The sequence below is a fragment of the Rhinolophus sinicus genome, linkage group LG11 (genome assembly GCF_036562045.2).
Source record: "Rhinolophus sinicus isolate RSC01 linkage group LG11, ASM3656204v1, whole genome shotgun sequence".
Taxonomy (NCBI): Eukaryota; Metazoa; Chordata; class Mammalia; order Chiroptera; family Rhinolophidae; genus Rhinolophus; species Rhinolophus sinicus.
In genome coordinates, this window is record NC_133760.1 from 60,210,095 (window position 1) to 60,233,163 (window position 23,069).

General features: G+C 41.1%; 1 protein-coding gene across 1 annotated transcript in view; it reads left to right on the plus strand.

Annotated features, from left to right (window-relative positions):
* The window catches only part of ZC3HAV1 (zinc finger CCCH-type containing, antiviral 1), a 47,468-nt gene extending 25,235 nt beyond the window's left edge, over positions 1-22,233 (plus strand). Inside the window, exons 8-14 of the mRNA XM_019750407.2 lie at positions 114-288; positions 4,389-4,509; positions 7,657-7,759; positions 11,599-11,689; positions 12,479-12,609; positions 12,976-13,109; positions 18,813-22,233. Coding sequence (XP_019605966.2) covers positions 114-288; positions 4,389-4,509; positions 7,657-7,759; positions 11,599-11,689; positions 12,479-12,609; positions 12,976-13,109; positions 18,813-19,075 — 1,018 coding nt within the window. The 3' untranslated portion in view covers positions 19,076-22,233. The remainder of the gene's footprint in view (positions 1-113; positions 289-4,388; positions 4,510-7,656; positions 7,760-11,598; positions 11,690-12,478; positions 12,610-12,975; positions 13,110-18,812) is intronic.
* The last annotated feature ends 836 nt before the right edge of the window (positions 22,234-23,069 follow it).

A 23,069-nucleotide genomic window follows, 5' to 3' on the forward strand; every position in this document is an offset into this window, starting at 1 on the left:
AGATCCCTTTTAGCTCTAAAAATTTAATTCTGTGCTCTTCTTAGGGAAGACCAGATTGTAGGAAAAAGAGGTCAATGAAGCATTTTGTTAACTTTAAACTTCCCCCCCCGCAGCATTTTTGTGGGAAATGATAAAATCAATTTCCAGAAAATGACTTGTGATTCAAATCCCATCCGACGTAACTCCACGCCTTCATCTGTCACGATGCCGCAAAATCCTGTCTTCACCACAAAGTGGATTTGGTATTGGAGGAATGAATTTGACGAATGGGTTGAATATGGGACGAAGGTGAGTCCCGTTCTTTCCGGTGGAGGTGCGTGTTTAAACTTGCCAACTCCAGGAGAAAACTATTACTAAAATGACACCTACGTGGTTACCCCTGGAGAGTGGATGTGGTAGAGAAGTGCTGCTTTTTTGTATTATGCACAACAAACTGTATTTGCATTTTTTTTTTTTTAGCACGCATGTACTCTGATTCCAATCATAAACATAAACATATTATTTTTCAGGAAATGCTTGAGACATGAGTCAGCCACCTGTCCCTCTTTCTTCACTCTCTGTGACTGGGGTGGAACCTTGAGCTAGCTTTCTGTGTATTGGTAAACAAAGGTACAGAGATTACTGCTTCTAGCCAGAAAAGGCGAGAGTGAAGAGTCAGAAGATCGATCTGGATGGTCACCAGGATTCAGTCAGAGTCTGGATTCAGGTGCACTGTAAAGACTGGACCTGGAAGATTCTAGGCTTAGTCAGTCACACAGGGACATACTAATTGGGGAATAGAAGTTTAGATAAGTATGAGGCTGGTGCAAAAGTAATTGCGGTTTTTGCAGTTGTTTTTTAACCTTTTAAACTGCAATTACTTTTGCACCAACTGAATAGAACTACTGCCTAGGGAGTGTCCCTTTCTCCCTTTGATTCATAGGATGAGAGAGAGAGAGAGAGAGAGAACTTAAGTAGGCACTGAAAGCAGATTGATGAGGCAGAGAAAATAAAAGAAAGAGATTAAAATGAAGTTAAAGACAAAGCAGGGACACGGAAATGCCAGCATGAGGTTTGACAAAGTTAGAAGTCGATGGGCCATCAATTTGGCTCTGAGCTGTCAAAGCGAACAAAGAAACACAAGCTGTTACAAGTTCCCCTTCTACGGGAAGAACACACCAGTGGCTCCCGAGAAACACTACTTTTTTCTGTGAGTGGAGCCTGAGGAAACGTCTCCTGTGGGGCCACATAGAGGGGACTGTGTGTGCTCTGGTGAGTCCCACTGTTACTAGTGCAACACTGGTTTCCCAGCTGCCTTAGCAGCAGGTACATGTTACCACGTAATCGTCCACAGAAGCTCAGGGAGCACCCTGGTCACACACAGCTGCCCTGTGGAAATAGGCTAGGGGCTCAGAGCCTGGTCTCTGGGTCTCCTTCCTCTTTGCTCTCCGCTGTCCTGCAGTGGCCTCTGGGGCACCTCGTTGTGGAAACTCCTCTGATGTTGAACTTCGTACAGGTTGTTTTTATGTTCAAGAATACTGACAGTGCAGTTTCTTAGAAGTGATTCTGTGAGGTGCCTGTGGAATAGAAATTATAAAGTCAAGTTAATTCGCTGTGGTTAAAATAAAAATAAACTATAGGTCTCAACGGTTCTTATGTCAAATATTTGAAGTTTTCAGTAAGATAAGGGAAAAGGGTTGGGAAACATTTGCATTCTTGTGATATCAGGGTCTCAGAGACGAAAGAGAACTCTCAGTGGAAAATAGATGATATTTAAATTTACACAAGTTCCCTTGCTCACGTTCCCTAGTAAAACATAAAGAAACTTAACACAGAGTTCTCCCTGGGACATTCAGTCTGTATTCAATGCAGAGTTTTAGAATGTGACTTGCAACCTGCAAACATATAAAATGCTGTATTCATTCAATCTGTGGCACATGTTCTCAAAGATGTGAATAAATGCATGCTGTCTCATATTAATTTTAACCATCATTATATAAATTGAGTTGGCTCTCCTGTTACTAAAGAAAAAAAAAGAAAAAAAGGAAAAACAGGTCCTAGATTTGGTGTTTTCTTGCTGGCTATCTAATTGAAATAAAAATGGTGGTTCCAGGAGATTTGAATGCAAACATAATGAGCAGCCTGGTTTTCATGGTTCCGTGTGTTTTAGTCCCAGTTTGCAGCTCTCTGAAGGCCTGGTTTCACCCCCTGTACAGAGCAGAGTATTTAGAGAAAAGAGTGGACTGTATAGCCTTCAGACAGAGCCCTACAGGTTTTATTTCCTATAACTGAATTCTTAGTAAGAGTTGGGCAATTGAGATTTCCAGGTTAGAACCTCCCTACTAGGAAATGGGAGAACAGAAAATTTTGTTAAAAAAGTGTAGGTACGTATGCTTTGACAGTAGACTCTCTGGAAGATAGAGTTGATATCCTTTTATGTAAATGATGGTGCTTAACCAGGACTTGTACCGACATAGATGGTTGAGACGGAGAGGACATGGTTTTGGGAGAAATGATGACCAATTGGACAGCATTAGTATAGGACGGACCTATAGCAGGAGTGACAGGAGGGCAGAGTCTGGTAGTCATGGGGTTTGCATCAGGCAGGGATACAGGTTCCTGAAACACAATTCAAGTTTATTACCACTTTGCCCTATGTGTGTATATTTACCCAGCTTTTCTGCCCCCACTCTATATATTCTTCTCCAGGCTAAAGAGACTGAGTTCAGGCACTCCTCCATTCCGGACATTTTCCTTGGATGCTGTCATTCTGGTGCCCTTCCCGTATATCCAGCAGGCATCGTATTAGGGAAGGGGCAGTAGGATGGTTGTAGCTGAAAGCTACAGAGTCTGCAGTATCATTAAAGGACCTGGGAGCCCCTCCCCACTGGGGGCTGCCAGCAGGATTTTGCTGTCATTAGCCTCTCCATTCTAGATCACGAGGAACAAGTATCACCATTAAATATTGGGAGCCCCTGCTATTAAGGGTTTAAACATCCAGTCTGCCCCTAGGCTGCCACCCCTGCCATACCATGGGGATAGTGGAATGGTGGCCTAACCTGTCCCCTTGCTAGAATCAACACACTTCCCTTTACGCACCCATTCTGATGTTCAGCCCCTTCATAAATATCTGTGATCAGAAATAGGTTATGTTTATATTTTGGGGGTATTTTTTTTTTTTTTCCCCAAGTCAAGTTGTTGTCCTTTCAATCTTAGTTGTGGAGGGTCCTGTTCAGCTTCAAGTCGTTGTTCTTTCAGTCTTAGTTGTGGAGGGCGCAGCTCAGCTCCAGGTCCAGTTGCCGTTGCTAGTTGCAGGGGGCACAGCCCACCATCCCTTGCGGGAGTCGAACCGGCAACCTTGTGGTTGAGAGGATGCGCTCCAACCAACTGAGCCATCCGGGAGCTCAGTGGCAGCTCAGCTCAAGGTGTCGTGTTCAATCTTAGTTGCAGGGACAGAGCCCACCATCCCTTGCGGGACTCGAGGAATTGAACTGGCAACCTTGTGGTTGAGAGCCCACTGGCCCATGTGGGAATCGGACTGGCAGCCTTCGGAGTTAGGAGCACGGAGCTCTAACCACCTGAGCCACCGGGCCGGCCCTTGGGGGTATTCTTTGCCCCATTTTTTATAGCCCCAAGTCAGTGGCAAATCGAAGTGCTTTTTCAGTGTCACGGACTGACTGTAGACTCAGTCAGTTTTGTTTGCTTACTCTGGTTCAGTGCAGAGGAGAGGGGCTCGGTCATTTACATTTGGACAGCAGTACACCTACTGGAGCTCTACCTGCCTCACTGCAACTCTCCCTGTGCTTTCTCGTCATGTGATGGAGTAAAATGGCTACACTGTTCTCCTTCAGGCCAGAGTGTTGATTGGCGTCCACGATGTTCACACTGTGGGTCTCAGTTGCTCAGTACACTTGAGTCATATTTTATGACAAGTGTAAAAAGATTATTGCAAAGAGCTGTTTTTTCAGGCTTACAGTTTCTACAGGGTAGACTTTTCTCTCCTAGCCCCAGGGTGGAGGAGACTTTTACAAAAGAGTGGGACGTGGTCCTAACCTGGAACACTTTACAATCTGCTTGGAGAGTCAAGATGCATTCTTCTTTCAATTCCATGGCTAAAATAAAATTATGTAACATACAATGGTAGAGAGGCAGCCGATTCGCTCAGTTGGTTAGAGCGCGATGCTCGTAACACCAGGGTTGCCAGTTCGATCCCCACATGGGCCACTGTGAGCTGCGCCCTCCACAACGAGATGGAAACAACTACTTGACTTGGAGCTGATGGGTCCTGGAAAAACACACTTAAAATTAGTAAAAAGTTAAAAAAAAAAGGAAGAAAAGATAACAGTGGCAGAGATTTCTTAAAAGCCCACCATGAAGTCTTTACTTTTTATTTTTATTTTTTTAATTAGAAAGACAATCAGCAAAGTTTGACCGTCGACTCTTCCTACCTGGAGTCTTTGTTCCAGTTCTATCCCAGGGGAATTGTGACGTTTCAGGTGGGCTCACAGAACTACGAGCTGAGTTTCCAAGGTAAGCTTTGCGTTTGCTGGTGGCGTGTGTCACTGGATTCCGGCCTGAGGTGGACACATAGGATGGGGAGCAGAGTGGGCGTCCATGCTGCACCCAGGACCCAGATTCTTTTTAGCAAGACCAGTAGCAGTCTGGGGTCTGGCCGCCTTTGGCCGTCAGAAGAGCTGTGCTCTAAAGCCTTGGCTCTGACCCACAGTGGCTGTGTAACCCTGGGAGGAGCACCTGGCCTCTTGTGCTCTCAGGTCCCTCATCTGTGAAATGAGGGGATTGGACTCAAGGGGGTACTTCCAGCTCTGCCATTCTAAGTTGCATATTCCAGGTGTGCTGCTTCTCAGGCTGAGGCAGAATTTTCAGGTGCTGAGGACTCCAGCAGAGACCCTGGGCCTGTGGGTGCCTTTAGATTAGAACCATGCTTTTCCTTCTAGGCATCATCATCTAGGTCAGTGGTTTCATCCATCACCTTTTCCAAAGACTTTCCCTTCCTCCATGTCTCAGTTACACGGAAAGGTCTTCCGTTTAGCTTGTCCCAGTCTGTTGTGTTTAGTGAGAAATCAGAGCAGGACAGCCCTCCCTCTGAATGTGCTGTCCTGTAGGCTGCACCCCTGGGACACTCACTCCCTGCCTGTGGGCTGACACTTGCTTTTTCAGGACGAGCCCTAACCCTGCAGGAGCTTTAAAGGTCCTTGACCTTCCCAGGTGGTACCTGAGATTTAGGCCCGCTACCAATTACTGTGTGTTAACTAGTGTAGCTTTGAAGGACCATTGTACCAACTCTTTTGGAAAGCAACCTGGCGATACATGTCAAGAGATAGTAAAATATGCTAAACTAGAGGAATAACCTGTGTATCAGTAGGCCAGTGGCTAAACAAATTGGGTATTAAATTTCAGTGGAGTATTGGGTCATTGTTAAAAATTATGATTATGAAAACTAGTACGTAGTGAAAGCAACATTTGATATTGTTCAATGAAAAAGGCAGAACCCCCAATTTGTGTTTCTGCACTTTTCTATTTGTATGTTATATTTACAATGGAAAAGATTTAAAAAAATAATAATAATGTGCACGTTCAGTGCAGCGATGAATGCGTGTGGACTGAGACGAGAAGGCAACAGAGGAAAATAAAAATCTCTGTTGGCTCGTGAAATTAAAAATGACGTAAGTTAACACTTTTCTTTGGTGACAGTCTGTCACTTTGACAATGTAAAAGGGTGGTGGAGAGATGAAAACCAATGTTCCTGAGTCTGCAGCAATTTGACCAGTAATTTTGTTCACTGGCTTCATAGAAAGCAGTTCAGAGCAGTTTGCAGGGTTCCCGACTCTTTTTGTCTATTTCTTATATCCGCCCATTTATTAAACTAGTACCGGAGCATCAGCTGTATGCCAGGCATTGTTCTAGATGCTGGCAAACCAGGCAATTTCAGAAAGAGCTTATAGCTATCGGGGAAAGGAGCCATGTGAAGAAGCAGCGAGAGAAGGGAAGAGTCACGGGAAAGTGCCTACTTTTATTGGAGGAGGAAACTTTGGAAGGGAAGGAGGGCTCTCCAGGAGAGAGGAGCCTAGCACTAAGGCTGTAAGCTGCAGTCAAGCCTGAGGGTTCAAAGAACAGTAAGAAGGTCTGTAAAAGATGAGAGCAGACGTAGAAACTTGGATGTTTTTTGAGCTGGACACCAGGAGAAGGTTGCGCCATGATCTGATTGGCTCTTTGTGTTGTTATGTTCATTTTGCATCACCTATACTGAGGCATAATTGCTGCAGTAAAATGCATGCATTTTAACTGTGCAGTTGGATGAGTGCTGACAAATGCATCCCACTACTATCCTAATCAAGATATAGAACGTTCCCATCAATTCAGAAAGTTTCCTCATGCCCTTTTGCCATCAGTCTTCTACTCCTCCCGCCCCCAATGATTTGCTTTCTGTCACTATAGATTTGTTCTATCTATTCTAGAACTTAATATAAATAGAGTCTTGTAGTATGTACTCTGCATGTGGTTGACTTCTTTCACTCAGAGTGTTTTTTTAGGTTCATCTATGTATGTCGTTACGTGAAAAGTCATTCTTCCCTTTTCATTGATGAGTAAGATTCCATTGTAAGGATATGTGCATGTGTGCACGCGCACGCGCACACACACACGCACACACACACACACACCATGGTTGGTTTATCCATTCACCTGTTCATGAATATTTGGGTTGTTTTTACTTTTTGGTTATTATAATAACACTACTAGGAATAATCAAATGGAAAGTCTTTGCATATACAGGTTTTAATTTCAGGAGTGAGATTGCTGGATCACATAGACAGTATATGCTTAACTTTATAAGGTAATGCCAAATGGTTTTCCAAAGTGGTTGTGCCATTTTACATTCTCACTAACAATATATGATGATTTGCTTTTTAAAGAGATCACTTCGGCTACAGCTTGGACCTAGGTGTACAACATGCATGAACTGTAAATAACATTTCACATTTGATGGAGAAAAAAACCCTTAAAAATATATCAACTGCATTCCAACCCATAATCACCGGTGCCTGGTTTAGGGCACATACATGGCTGATGTCTTATCTGGTGACCCTAGCTTTATTCTTTATCATCTGACTTTGATTTAAAGATTAGATTAACTGCTAAATGCTCATTTATCTCTTTGTTTTCTGGGTCTTATAAAAAGGGCAGTGAAGATGAAAGCTTAAAAAAAAAACAATGGAAAAGATTTAAAAAAATAATAATGTGTATGTTAAGTACAACAATGAATGCATGTGGACTGAGACTAGAAGGCAACTTTTCTTTTAAGTGTGTTTTTGAAACTTTTATTTATTTAAGTGTGTTTTTCCAGGACCCATCAGCTCCAAGACAAGTCGTTGTTTCAATCTAGTTGTGAAGGGCACAGCTCACAGTGGCCCATGCGGGGATTGAACCAGCAACCTTGTTGTTAAGAGCCCTGCGCTCTAACCAACTGAGCTAACCGGCCGCCCCGAAGATAACAAGTTTTTATCATGAGCAATTTCCATCCAACAGGATTGTCTCTATTCGTACATGTACAGTTCAGACACAAATACTTGCTATGTCACTAGCCTCTGAAAAATAACAACAACTCATTTTCTAGGACTAATTCTTCATTCCTACTGGTTTTCTTTTTTCTGTCTAAAGGGATGATTCAGACAAACACCAAATCCAAGACCCAAAGAGGTGTCATTCGAAGACCAGTATTTGTGTCTGCCCAGGACGTGGAGCAAATTAGAAGTGGACTAGAGTAAGTGTTCTGAGGCACTGCTTGCTGGCAGGTGTTTGAGATGGTCACACACTGATCTCGCCGAGTCACTCATGAATCCGGAGCCTGTTTTCTTGAAATGTTCCTGTTGCGTTGCATTGCAGTGTCCTTTTGCATTATCTATGAGTAAGGTGCTTTTAAGCAGCAATCTGTGACGGAAAGAATAGTGGAAAAAGAAATCTGTCTTCCCCTGTAACTCACAGGGGACTTCCGGCCAGTCTGAGCTGCTGTGGGCCTCAGCTTCTTTTGCTGTGAATGGCTGGATTAATGGGGTGTGCCTGGGAAATAATCAAATGCACTGGGTTTGGTTTTGCTGTGAGTTCTGTGTAGCCTACATTTTATTGAGGGTGGGAAACTGAGAAAGAAATGGGAATGAAAAACAGGTTGAGGTAGCTGCCTGAGCAAGGGGATTTGGAGAAAGCTAAAGTTGACAAAAGGGGTTTTTGAAAGGAAATTTTGCGGTGGGGGATTCAATGTAACTCTCTCCTCTGTCTGCTCATGAAACTCAGTAAAATTGACATTGTTTATGAACATTTTTGGACTTGGATTTTTTTCCCCCCCTGAATGATGTAAAACAGATTTCAAGGCAGGTGCAAAATCAATGCGTTCTAATTAGGTTCTTTTGGTTATAAGAATTAAGGTATTGCATGAAAAAGGGAAGTTACTGAAAGGGTAAATAGGGTGTAGTGAGGAAAACATTTCGCAGGAATGTGAGGGCGGGAACGGAGCTGTATCAGGGCCTCGGGAATGGGAGTCTGTTCCAGTTCTGCTTTAGAACCTGAGTGGCCTGGTCCACAGGTCCCTGCCTGTGGCCAGGTTACCATCCCTGGCTCTTGATCTGCATTCCTTGGTTCAGATTCTGCCTGCTACGCATTCGTTGTGTGAATTTGGACAAATGAATCACTCTGCAACCCCTCATCTATAAAATGGGCTCAAAAATAATACCTTTGTCAAGGTTGCTGGGTGAATACACTCGGGACGCTCAGAACGGTGGCCAGCGTGGCAAGCTGGTCAGTCAGTGTCAGCTGCTTTCCTTATTTTTATTCCCCTGCAGTTAACAGTCTCAGTCACCAGAGATATTTATGTCTATTTCTATGCTTATATCTCCTAATACTTTTCTATGACGAATGCTTGGCAGTTTTAACCTCAGAATTGCAATCTTCATATCCCCTCCGCCTTACCTTCTGCCACTGCTTTCTAATTTTCTCTGAATTTCTTAAGTAAAACTCCCAAGAATAGAGTCAGATTGGCCTAGCCATTTAGGGTCCCTTCTAGTTCTTTTAAAATTCAATGAATAAAGTGAAAATATGGCGGGAGGAGTACAGTTCACGCCCTCGTTGGAGCTTACACCAGACATCTGGTGGAATGGACAATAGAAGTAACTGCTTGAGTTAGTGCTACGTGTTTAGCAGAGCAGGACCAGAAGGGAGTGTCATTTTCATTCAGGCAACTCAATGAGATCATTGTAGCAGCTACTTAGTCCTTCAAATGGTTCTGGCAGGATGTCTTAACAAAATTTTGTGTATACTGTATTTCCTTAAAGCAACTTGTAATTTTGACTTTTAGACAATTCTTACACTCCCATTTGGTTGAAACCAGTGAGACCATACTTTGTTGCCTTTCTGCACAGCAGAAGCTCTCCACATTTGTGTGCCTTTTTAACTTCAGGCTGGATGATTCTTTCTGTGCATATGTATTTTTCCAAGGGAAGATATTGGTTTGCAGCATTTCCAAATATTTCATGGCGTCTGTTGATTGTCTATCAATAATTTCCACGGCATAGTTGCCTCGTGCTTTTCCGTTTGCTCTTCCCCACCTCTGGGAACATCTTCCCCATCCCTCATATGAATTCAGCATCTCTCTTGGCCCACCCCGAATGCCACTTTCCCGTGCAAACTTTACTTGGGACTGTCCCCCAATCCTCTCCCTTTCCCTCCAGTAACATTTTGTAAGTCCCTTATAGTAGTTCTCCCCTCTACCTTGAAATACAGTTATTCGTGTAACTGTCTTCCCTGGCACAGCTCTCCCTCTTTCCTCTCCTGCAACAATGATCAGCTCCTCGAAGCTCTTGAGGTATTTTGCATAGTGAAGGTATATAGTGATACTAAGTGAAGAGCTAGTGAGTGAATGAATCACTCACTGTCACCGGCCCAGAGGAGACACATTTGCCTTAGGATAGAATGAGGGCTGTGATTTCTATCCTGCACAGTCCGACCAAAGACACATGAACTGTAGCACACTTTGTTGTGAATGGGGACCTTAAAGCGATGTAATCTGCTCTGCGCGAGACCAATTCAGGGGGGATGGGGGCCAATCTCTCATTCCAAAAGAATCTTCATTTTACACAAGGGAACCTTTAAAAAGTTTTTCCTTAAAGCGTTTTAAAACATGTAATGTTTCATTATGGAAAATGTCAAAGTTAAACAAAGTAGAGAAAATTGTATAATAAATCTCTGTGTACGTGGGGGTGGGAGTGGTCATGTGAGAATACCAACTTCAATGACTCAGTATTTTATCATTCTTGATTCATTTATCTCCACCATTTTCTCTAAGTTTTTTCTTTTGCTGGATGGAACGTTTTCATGTAAATCCCACACATATCATTTCACTGTAAATACTTTGGGTATATCTAACAGATAAGGAGTTTTAAAAAACATATAATACTATTAACCCATCTAACAAAATGGACAATTCCTTAATATCATCTAATACCCAGTTCATGTTCTATTTTTTCCCATTGCCTGAAAAAATTTTTTACCATTGATTTACTCCCATTTCTATCAAAACAGGGTATATACATTTATTTGCTAGATTTATCTCTTAAGCCTCTTTTAATCTATCAGTTTCCTCTCCTCAACCTTTTTTTTAAAGATATGAGGTGATTTGTCCTTGAGAATTTCCGAGGGGTGACTGGTGAGCTCTGTTGGTTAGGACGTGGGACTGATAACACCAAGTTTGTTGGTTCGATCCCCGCATGGGCCACTGTGAGCTGTGCCCTCCTTAAACAAGACAAAAAAAAAGAATTTCCCAAATTCAAAATGTAGCAAATTGTATCCTCATGGGGTCATTTGAATGTAACTTCTGTGAATTGATGGTTAGATTTAGAGGATTGATTAGATTCCAGGTTCCATTTTGGGTCAAGAGTACTTTGTGAGTGGTGCTTTGCACTTCCTGTCACATATTATTAAGAGGTACATAATGTCTGGTTTTCCTGTTCTTAGTGATAAAGATGGGAAAGTGGGTTCAGGTCATTTCAGTCTAATTCCTCCAGTATCTTTCTCATCTGATCTTTCACTTAATGGTTTTCGTAGCTAGTCATGATCACTGTTGAGACTCGTTATTTCATTAGGGATTGCAAAATACTGGTTTTCTAATTCTGTCAATTCTTCTGTAATTAATAGCTGTGATTGTCTGTAAAAAAGAATTTTTCCTTATGTCTGGTTACCCTGAAAGGCAGTTCATAGGTAGCAGGATTCTTTCTTCTATTACCCCTAATACTTAAATGTTTGTCATTTGACAAAGAAGCGGCAAGGCACACTCAATTCTAATCCATTAGGACCTTTGAAGGTTGAGGAAAAATATAATAAAAAAGAACCCATGCTTTTACCTTTTAAATGAAGGGGGAAATCGTACTTAATTAATTTACCAAAGAATGAATAATTCTGCGTTTTTTAAAAGCATGGTGACTGGTACATCTGTATCACAAATATGCAGGGATGTGTTCAAAGAAAAACTCTGAGAAACCTTTGCTTACTGGCTGAAAATCCCTTGGGCATGTGGGATGGGGAACCAAGTGAATTCTTACTCTTTCTTATTTGTAGCCCTCAGCCGGCGCCGATCCAGTCAGAGCCTTTAACTGCGACACCTCCTGATCTGCGGAACTTTCCCACCCCATCCTTGAAAAAATACGAGGTACTTGGTTTTTACTGTTTGCTAGGGGAATTATTTAAAGGTAGGGAAAGGTACTTTGCTACAGATGTGTGTATTTGTTCGAATGAAAGAATGAAAACTCTTGGATCAAGATGCAAAGGCAGACATCTAAATGGTGATCAAGTGTGTCACTTCCCCAGAAGGTGACCACCCTCTGCAGGGAGCCCCGTTGTTTCCAGAGTCCAGCCACACAGGATGTCATTTGGGCAGGCCTCACAACAACCCTGTGAGATAGATATTAGTATCTGACTTTATGGATGAACACCCTGAAATGCGGAGAGTAAAAGTGACTTGTTCATTAGTTGGAGTTATACAGATGGTTTCAAGGGGAGATACGCAGACTATGCCTCACCTTGTCACAGACTAGCCTGGTTGGGGCAAGTCTTCTTATATTGTTTACTCTCCACATCGTACTCCATTTTGGGGTGCACGCCGCTTTATTTGGGCTCCATGGGCATCTCCAATGCCTCTGCCCCTGCACTGGCTTGAGACAAAGAACTCTCTAGGTCACTGGACTAAATCAGACAACTCGGGGGGGCCTCCCTTTGACATTAGGCATAATGCTTTGTTAGCCATAACTCAGCCTGAACAGGTAGGCCCAGTACCAGCTAATTCATCACTAGAATGAGTTGCTATATGGGTAAACCTATGCCAGCTTATCCCACCTGCTTTCATAGGTTTGGCAAGGATACCCCATGGTATAGGGGGGCCACACATGTGGACATAGTATGCTTTAAATGTTTCCTATTTCACATGTTTATATGTTTTTAGTTATCAGAGATCAATATCCAGTATCCCGAATATACCAACATAAGCGAGCATTTTAAAGCAACCATGAAAAATGCCACTATTGCAAAGATAAGGAAGATCAAGAACGCAGAGCTCTTGGATGCTTTTGAAAGGTTGGTGCCACATGATGAAGTTTCTTTACGTAAAGTTTGAAAAGATTAGTTAAGAGCTACCCTTTAAGGTTTATTTTCATTGGTTTCTTTTATTAGTCGGCAGTTTCTTCCATCTCTAGTTTTCATCGTGTAAACTTGAGCTTCTCTCTTTCAGCTTTAGTTTCACAATTCAATGTTTTCATATGTTTATCATTTAAAAGTTAATCATAATTTTTCTTTATAGCTATTGCCTTCATGTTAGTAGTTCCATTCTGAACGCTGGTGAAATGAAATTTTAAGATGATTAGACTATAGTTGGGAGTAATGTTATTAACCAGAGTAGGAGAGGAATGTTCTTGGTGTTAAGTTTCATATTTCCTGTATTAGGAGAAAAATGAAGATGACGAAGACAAACGAAAAAAGGTTGTTTTGTGCAGTAGGCCGCACCAATGTGGAGTATATCTGTGCGAATAATTTTGACTGGATCCTGCATGGAACTTCTGAAACCAAATATGGAAAAGGTTTGTGCTGACATGGAGAAGCCTAGCTTGTAGAGTCATAACTCAGCTCTATACATGCTTCTGTTACGAGGTATTTGTGATTATTTTGTACGAACCAGAATGTTCAGGCTTTCACAGTCATGGAGAGAAAATAAGCTAACCTTAACCTTAAGTGCCCAAATTCGAGTGGTAAGTTGACTTGGGATTTGACTGCTGTACCTTAGCCTGGCTCCTGTCTTCCAGGCTTTTGTTTTTTGGTTCTTTTTGGCAGTCCAGGGGGGTGGTCCAAAGAGTCTTAGACATGCTTGCTGGGTACTTCACTTGTTGACTATGTTTTCTACCATTGCTACTCAGTTCTGGCCATGGCTTTTCTTGACCTATGTCCATCCCTGCAAAGCTACTTGAAGTGGCCACTTCAAGCCACCTGTATTGCCACTGATGGATTTTAATCAAAGGTGGGAGAAGAGGCCTCTTCTTATCTCAGGCCGCGCTGGGGTCACCTGGGGACTAAAGTAGCACCAGTCTGCTCTCACACAGAATCTTTTTAGCTCTTTTCTTTTTGCTCCTAAACTCCTTCACGCAACTCTTAGAGACAAACAAAAAACCAAGAATCTCTCATCTTAAGGGAACAAGTAATAGTTTACCAAGTTTCAAAGTGGGCTCAACTAATACAACTAAGATTAAATTCAACCCCCCCCCCAAAAAAAAAAAAAAGCAAGAAGCCAATCAGTCCATCAAAAAATGCTTTGAGTGCCTGCTATATGCTAGGTGCTGGGAACACAGTGGTGAACACACTAGGCATGACCTTCCCTAATTATTTCACATAATTAATTAAATGATTGCAAGTATACAGCTGTTGTAGAGGAAAAGAACAGGACCTGTGAACACTAACCTGGCTGGAGAGGTGTTCCCAAGGAAAGGCGTGCAGTGGGGTTCATCTGCCTCGGAGACTTAGCGTGCGAGGAAGAGACAAGTGGTGCAAAATATGGCCACACAGGCAAGAATTCAGACTTGACCCTCAGGGCATCAGAAGCTAATGAAGGGTTTGAAGCTGGGAGATGACTTGATGAGAATTTCATAAGTTTATTAAGTTTAGAGGCATCACGAAAACTTACCAAAAGTTTGCGGAAAGTGGGGTCGCCATCTTGAGTGAAATACAACATGTGTGAAATTTAAATCCATCAGTTTCTCAAAGTCTCTCTAGTGTCAGAACTCATTTATCTATGTTAGAAAATGGAAATACAATGCATATATATGTGTCCGCAGTTTGGGCCAGAACTGGCTCTGATGGTGACATACATGAGAGCTTAGTGTGTTTCTCCTTTTTTATAAACAGAAGAGTACTGAAGCCCTCTGAAATATATTTTGATGGTTTGATAGTGTTACTCACATGCTATAATTTTCCTTTAACTTGGTGAAAGGGGAGAGTTGTTGACAGCCAAGAAAATACCCTTGTCCAGCTGGGATGTAGTGTACAGTTCTCACAGACAGGCAAGGTGCTTCTTGAGGAATTTCACCTTTTTCCCGTGCCTCCCTCCCTCGTGAAGGTCCTTGGCCCGTCTCTTGTTACAGAGAATTAGGAGGGGTTTTTGATTTGTGTGTACTTATTTTTAATGTCAGCTTTCCATTCCCATCACTCATGATGCTACTAGTCCTGGCTAGAGAGACTGGTGTGAATCACTGGGCCCATATTCTTACAAAGGTCAAGCAGTTATCCTAGAAGAGGCCAAGTGGTAGGACTCAAAGATACTGCTGCTCTCTGAGGGAAAGCAAAGCCCCCAGTGCACGTGTGAACCCACTCTGGGGAGGCTGTTATCTGCATGCTTTCGTATGTGACTGTGTTTGAGGGGTGCTGAGCAAGTAGCATATGCCTGGAAAGATAGAAGGGCTCTGGGCAGCAGCTTGATAAACCAAATTTGGAAAGCGGGTATCGGGGAGATGGAGGAGAATAGTGGAAAACAGGTTAGTTAAGAGGCTTCATAAGAGCTATATCCTTGTGCTAGCACTGACCAGTCTGGAATGAAGATAAAAACCACAGCAGTTAAGTAAAAACCATACAACTCTACAGGGGACATTATAAAAACTTAGATTTCAATAAAAAGCAGAAGAAGGTGAAATTAGAAAAAGAAGCCCCTGCTTGAGCAGTAGCTAAGCAAAGGACTGTTGTGGCACCAATGGGACTCAAGAGGACAAAAGGGCAGCATGGAAGGCCAGGGAGCATATTTAAGATATGGGGTCCTGCACAGCATTACATCTATAAAACCTCCCAGGATTCTGCAGCCCAGGTCCATGAAGATGCTACGTGGTTAGAAAGAAAGAAACAAAAATAATTACTTTTGAAGATAAACATGGGTTCCATAGAGAATATCCCAAAGAATCCGCAGAGAATTGGAACGTTGGTGTTCTACACAGGAAGTGAGACACACGCTTCCCTCTGTCGCTGGACTCCTGTCAACTTTAGCCAGGCTCAGTGTGCTGGGGCCCGAAGCCCCTGGATGACTGAGTCAGAGCCAACTTGACTCTTTTTGCCTCTCAACATAGAGAGGGCTCCTTTCTCCGGTCTTATTCAGTTTTTTTTTTTTTCCTAGTTAACAAAGCCTGTTGTTTATTGCAGTGCGTTTCTAGATCCTATTTTGGTCAACAAAAGCTGATCATGATTCTTTTTCCTTATATATTCCTTCCAGTGAGTCTAAATCTGAGACAGATAGTGCGTCTGGCAATGAAAGATGGTTATGTATACAAAAATCACAAAAAAAACCCCACCCAGCACAATGTTTTCAACAGTATTTTCCCATTACATAAATTATATTGAGTGAATGAAAAAAATGAATCATGTAGATTACAGAAAATCAGCATATTGTGAAATCTAAGTGTGACCTGTTGGACAAACAAAAGCTAACTAGCCAAAAAAAAAAAAAAAAAAGATGAGAGAAGATTAGATTTATGAAGACGAGAGATTAGCAAAGGCCAGGGATAGCAGAGCACGTTTCAGGTGTGGTGGTAGTGACAGCAGATGAGGTGGGAGCGGTAGGTTGGGGTCGGGTCCTGAAAGACGTTACAAGCCATGCTAAGGGGATGGATCTTTCTTCTGAGAGCAACCGAAAACCATCAATGGCTTTAGGAAGGAGTGACGTGAGGACTGTATGTAATGAAGAAAGGCTGGGTAGAGAGAACATTAAGAGGTTGTTTCAAGACTCCAGGCGAGAATTGAGGGTGGCCTAGACCCAGGTAGTGGCAGAGGGATGGAGGGGTGTTGGGGTTCAGGGGATCTAGTCCCTGTAAGTATTTGCAACAAAACAGAGTCCAGGTCTTAGGAGAGTGCTCTGTAAGGTTGGGGTGTAGGCTTGGATCAATTAAGCAAATGTAGGTTCCAGATTATATAAGCACGCTTTAAAAACAACTGGCGCCTCGTTTTAAAAGTCAGTTGTTTAGAGTAATGGTTACTCTTTTCTGAATGGAGAGAAGTAAAGATATCCTCCAAAGATCTATAATTCCTATATAAAGAATCATTTTTCACTGACTTCATAAGTCTTTCATTTGGTTATCATTGATAAACAAAAATAATCGAAGAATCAAATCACTCAGTCTTTCTTACAAGATAGAAAAAGAAAAAACGAATTGAATAAGTATAAAAGTAACTCATTAAAAACGTATGTACAACTGTCTCTGAATGTTTGAAATAGGTTTTATGGCTTTACTAAGCAATTAAAATGCACACTGAAGAAAAATATGGGTGGAATTCCCGTCTATCGATTTAATTCCATTTGCTTTGAGTCAAATCTATTTTTACGTTAACTCCATACTATTTACTTTATACCTTTTACATGCATAACTGGAATTCACTTATCTGGAAAGGTTAGCTTTCTGGAATATAACTCAGAATCTGAAAGAATGAACAACTGTGTTAGGGTAGCTTGAGTTGCTGTCATAAAATTCCTCTACTGAAGATCATGTATGTTTATCCTTAGGAGCTTCTCAGAATCCACTTAGTCTTATTTCAGAAACAGTGGTGTGTTTTTTTTTTCTCTCAGCCCAGCAAGTGTTAAAACTGAGGAGCTGGGGCCATTGGCAATGACAGAGGTGGAGTGAGTGGGTGGCCAAGTAGAAATGTGGTGGGTTGATGGATTTTGTTTGTCATGGTCATTTTCCAGTTACCTACTGGCCCACTATAAAATCTTACAAAACCCTGTAAAAAGATCCCAGTGGACTTAGTGTCTTCCGAATATAGGCTTGTTTTGGTCACACATTGGTAAGAAAAAGATTTTATACTGGATAATATAATAGGGAAAAAAAAGGAAAAAGCAGTTCAGAGAAAAAGCTTATGAAATATGCCAAAGAGCATATGAAAAGATGCTCAATGTCACCAGTCTTCAGAGAAATATATATTCAAATCAGTATTTTTTTTTTTTTTTTTTGCCCAGGATTGTAAGGATGGACAATATCCATAGTGGCAAGGAAGTGGAGAAACAGGACTTTCTTCATTGTTGGTGTTAAAATTTTTAGAGGGCAATTTGCAGTATCTGTCAAAATTTAATATGCTCCTGTCCTTTGACTCAGCCCCTATAGTTTTGCAGTCTGTTCTACAGAACTACTTATATGGATTCTCAAAAGCATATTTACCAGGATGTTTTAGAAGCACTTATTTAGAAGTTTTTGGTAATAGCAAAAAAGTGGAATCAACCATGTTTTCATCCATACAGGAGTGGTTAAATTAAATATGATAATCCATACAATGGAATCCTATACAGCCATTAAAAAGAACAAGGTGGAGTTAGCTGTACTGAGATAGCAAGATTTCTAGGACTAATGTGGAAAAAAAAGTTGTAGAACAATTCATATAGACCTATTTATGAACAAATAAATGAAAAATAAAACTGATTATATTTGCGTATAGGTATGTAAATGCATAGAAACAGATGTGAGAATCCCTACGAAGCCGCTAACTGTGCTTGTTAAGACAAATAGGACTTATTTTTTATTCTAAATGTAGTTGAACAAACAAAATAAATGAAAAAGTATCAACACATTTGTTACTGTAAATACAGGTTCATTTTATGTATTAATTTCTGCATAGAAAATCAGAATTTGCAATGTGTACTTATTTCCTTTAAAAGGGCAGGGAGGCAGCTGGCAACGACAAAACTAGGAAATTTTAATTTGTCAGGCAATTGTCGGTCTGCTGAGTAAGGAAACATCAGCGATTAGCAGAGGTTGTTTTAGAGTTCAGGATGATGGCTCGATCATCTGTTTTTGACAAGCTCTGCCAGGGTCAACTGCTGGCTCATGCTACATCTCTCCCTTTCACATTTTCTAGGACTCTCCCATCAGTAGTAAATGACCTTTGTCCCTTATATTAAATGGGCTCTGCTGGAATGTCTTTGGTTCAACAGTTACAGTTCAACTCACCCTGCATGAACTGCATGGACTGGGGCCACTGTGATATCACCACTTAGTCCTGGTACCCGCTGGCTTTCCCCATCACCATGAGGCCTGCACAGTAGCAACTGTTGCTGTTATTTCAGTAGGGTTATACACCGTGTTCACATTCACTTGTATAATAAACCTGTTTTTATAAGTACAAAGGAAAGTTTGTAAGTATCAGTAAGGTATTGTTGACGTATACTTCGTCAACGCCCATCATCTGATGTGTAAATAATCTTTCAAACTGCATACGTTCTTTTATAATTCTTAACCTTTTTTTTTTATTATTATTATGATTTCTAGGAAATTACTTCACAAAAGATGCCATCTCTGCCCATAACAATTGCCAGTGTGATCCCAAATACATCGTTATGTTTGTAGCCCGAGTCCTGGTTGGAGAGTATATTGAAGGACAAAAGAGTTACACGCATCCTCCTCCACCGTATGACAGCTGTGTGGATACAAGGTTGAATCCCTCCGTTTTTGTCATCTTTCAGAAAGATCAGATTTACCCAGAATATGTGATCGAATATACCGCAGGAGACAAAGCCTGTGTGATTAGTTAGAAATGACGACTACATCGTCATCACGGGTGCCGTCACCCTTCGGTTCAGTTACAAAACCAGATTACCCCAGATAATAGTTACATACGCTATTTTACATTTCCTCGTGTAGTCAGCAAATGTGCCTTAGCTGAATGGTTCCCAAACTTTGCTGTACATTTGATCAGCTGGAAACTTTAAAAAATTCCAATATCCAAGATGAACCCCGTTCCAATTAAATCACTGTTTTGGGGGGGTGAGAGCCAGGCAGCGGTTATTTTTGAAATCCCCTGAGGATTCAAATGTGTCATAAAGTTTGGGAACCACTGTCTTAATGTAACTGGCAAAGACTGATTGCTAAAACTTCTGTAATTGCAACTTTCTGTCCCAACTACTTTTTTAGTTTACTGTATGGCATAGTTTCGTTTTAGTTAAATTGAAAAAAAATGAATTTGGGAAATTGGAGAGACATCTAAAAATGCCTTTTGAAATAAGGACATCAGATTGGATGGACGATTGTGAAAAGTTCTGTGTCGGGGGGGAATACTTAGGAATATGTGGGGGGAAATAATGAAGGTAATTTAAATGCTATTACATCGCTGCAGGAGTGTGCCTTTGTGGTGAAACTGAGTCAGGGCATACCTTTCGTTATCTCTACACTTATTTAGGGGACTCCATCTAGGTTGACTCTGGAATTCAATTTAAAGAGCTGCCCACTGTGGCTCAGAGAGAAGCAACCAACCGGGAGTTAATGGCCCATTTGGGTTCTTTACCTAATTATGGCAAAGTAGACATTTATAACTTACTCAGTAGAAGTCCAGAGCAGACTTTTTTCAGGTCCGTCTTTCACGAAATGTCTGTATTTTGGGAGTACTGAGTTGTACTAACCAAAGTCACACAAGCATGACTGATAAACCTGAGTCCTACTGTAGTCGATGGCTGTGGCAGATGAGGCTCACAGGCGTTAGGCGTTAGGAACAGGCCCAGACTATTGAAGGATGGGCCCTCTAAGGAGGCGAGATTCGTTTCCTGGTGAGCATAGAATCAGAACAAAGAGAATAATGCCTCAGTCAGGCCTTGCACCTGAAGGGGCTTCTTTTTCTAAATTTAACGGATTGTATAAAATTATAGTACAGTCTTTAGAGCAGTTGAAGTGCCTGAACCAAGAGTTCCTTCCTTATTCTGAATCGGGCTTTTCCTTTCAATTTCCTTCTTCAACATTCCATGCCAGTCGCCAAAATCTGCTATTGTGCCTTCCAGCAGACATGTTACAAATATTAATTAGCATTAGAGATATTATATTAGTCAGATTTTTTTGATCAGCGTGCCACAACTCCTTAGTTTAAAGGATTCCATAGTAACGAATGTGTAGAGATTTTTTTTTAGCGTAGGGTTAGTTTCTGAGAGGCTTGCCACAAATAGTTACTGTCATTCACTTATTTTTTTTTTTCATGGTAGTTTCTATTTTGGAGTTTTCATTTTCTGGTCTTGACCCTCATGTTGCAGAGATTCAGTGGTAATACACTTCACCTACACACAATTTTAGAAATAAATTGAAAATGAAATAAAATTAATATTAACATAAAAGGGACATAAATTGGACATGGCTATAATAAAGGACAATTAAGTAGTCAGCTGTTTACCTTTACTTACAATGAATAAATTGAACTTAAAGTAGATCAGAAGCTATTTTGTACAAAGAAGTATGAGAAAATGAAACAGCAGGGATATGAGTGGACATTAGAATAAAAACTTGTGATACAATAACTTGTTTGCATATGTTAATACTTATTTCTATAAGAACGAAATAGTTTTAATTGAAATAAAGATACTATGCAACAAAATTGACAGGTTGTCGAAATGGAGAAAACGAGGAAATATATGTTTGCAGACGAGCTGTAGGTCATACACGAATGTCTAGTGTGAGACGTTCAAAATTCGTATAGGGTGCAGAATAATTCCTTAACTGAGGAACTGTCCGATGTATTGCCAGATGTTCAGCACACTTGGCTCTCACATACTAAATGCTAGGAGCACCCTCCCCTACTCCCAGTTACTGACAACACAAACCCAATCAGATCTAGTCACCTTTTTCAGAGCAGATTTTTTGTAACATCCCCTTTGCTGTTCTGAGATGATTCATAGATAATACAATCTACTTACACACATACATTTCTTTACAAATCAATTTACTGCCTTAACTCTTACTATAATGGAGAAACAGAAGGAAAGAAATTTGTAATACAAATAAACTGAATTTCCACAAATAAGTGCTCAGGCATGACTACGCTATATGACATCATGAAATAGATATTTACTCCTACTTATAGTGAATAGGTTTGAATTTAGGAGTCGACAGAGGCTGCTTCCTGTAAAGAAGTACAGAAAAATGAAAGATAAGAAGTATGGGTGATACTAGAATGAAGACCAGTATTAGGGTAAGTCATAACAGACCATATACCTTATCTGTATATGGTAAGGGAAAGAGCGAAAGTACCTTATTTTAAATAAGGATAATAGGACAAAACAAATTATAGATTGACTATATTTCTTAGTCGAGCTGTAGGTCCTAAATAAATGTCCGGCAGGACATTAAAAAGTCGTATAGGTACAGAATAATTCTTCGTTGTATGGCGCTAACCCATACACTGCAGGACTTCTACTACCGTGTTTCCCGGAAAATAAGACCCGGTCGTATATAACATAATATAATGTAAGACTGGATCTTATATTAATTTTTGCTCCAAAAGACGCATTAGAGGTGATGGTCCTGCCAGGTCTTATTTTCAGGGAAACATGGCATCTCTGGCTGCATCCACTCAATGCCAGTGACAATCCTCAATTATCGTGAAACCAACTACTTATCAATTCCAAAAATACATGAAAATCACTGACTCAGTTGATAGCTAGCATCTTGAGATTAGCTTGTTACCTCCATAAGGAGTCCTGTAGATTAGACTGGATGATTGCTTCCCAAATCCCCATTTAAAAAAATACTTTGTGCCTTGCTGTATTCATTTTCAGTATCTACCCAACTTGAAGTTGTCTGCTTTCCGCATTAGAATGTAAGCTCCTTGAGGGCCAGGTTAACTTGTCTTGTTCATTGTGCCACAATGCTGAATGCTTGCTATGCTGATAACTTTGCATACATTTTGTTGAATAAAGTCAGTGCAACAATTATATTTCAGTAGTTGAGTTTTATTTCTGTTCTTCTTCAAGCTCAATTTGAGACTAACAAAAAGAAATAAATACTAATTTTGCTCTGCTGCCTTTATTTGCTTTATTTCTAGGTATCTCCAAAACGATAGGCACCAGCTTATTCAGTGGGGGATAGAAGATGTGTTTTGTCTCTTCCAGCTTTATCATTCCAGGACTCAGTGACCAAGGAGCCTTCAGCACACTGCCACGGAAAGGCAGGGCACTGGTGATGGAGGAGCCCACAGCAGGCTGGCACATCGTTTGTCTAGGAGCTTAGAGAGGGAGAGGCTGGCAGCTGCTAACACTTCTTCCTCTGGTCCCAGGGGTGGGACCAGGGCCAGGCTGAGGCCCAAAAGTTAACAAAATAAATGGTCATTAGCACTGTCCTGTCCGTCACTCCTTTAAAAGCCCTTTTCAGGTCATTCTTTTTTAATCACAAAACTTGGGATGGAGAGAGAGAGAGGAGGCCTAATCACTTTGATGTCACTCAAACCCATATTCCTCTCCATCTTTCTTAAGTTCTTCTATATATAATACAACTGCCTACTGAGCATCTTATCTTGGGTTGTCCATTGCAAACTCAACACAATAAAAATTGACATTTAGTCCCTCACATCCTGTTTCTCTTCTGTTATTCCTTGTCTTGCTTTTCTAGAAATCCATTCTTACTTCTTCCAGGGATCTTTCGAAAACACCTATCCTACAGTATAGCTAGGCCTGGTTTTAAGTTTGGGGATATGGCAATGAATAAGACAAATGAGATTCCTGCTTTCATGTCCTTGAATTCTACAAATGTTAAGTAAACCAGAAGAAAAAATAC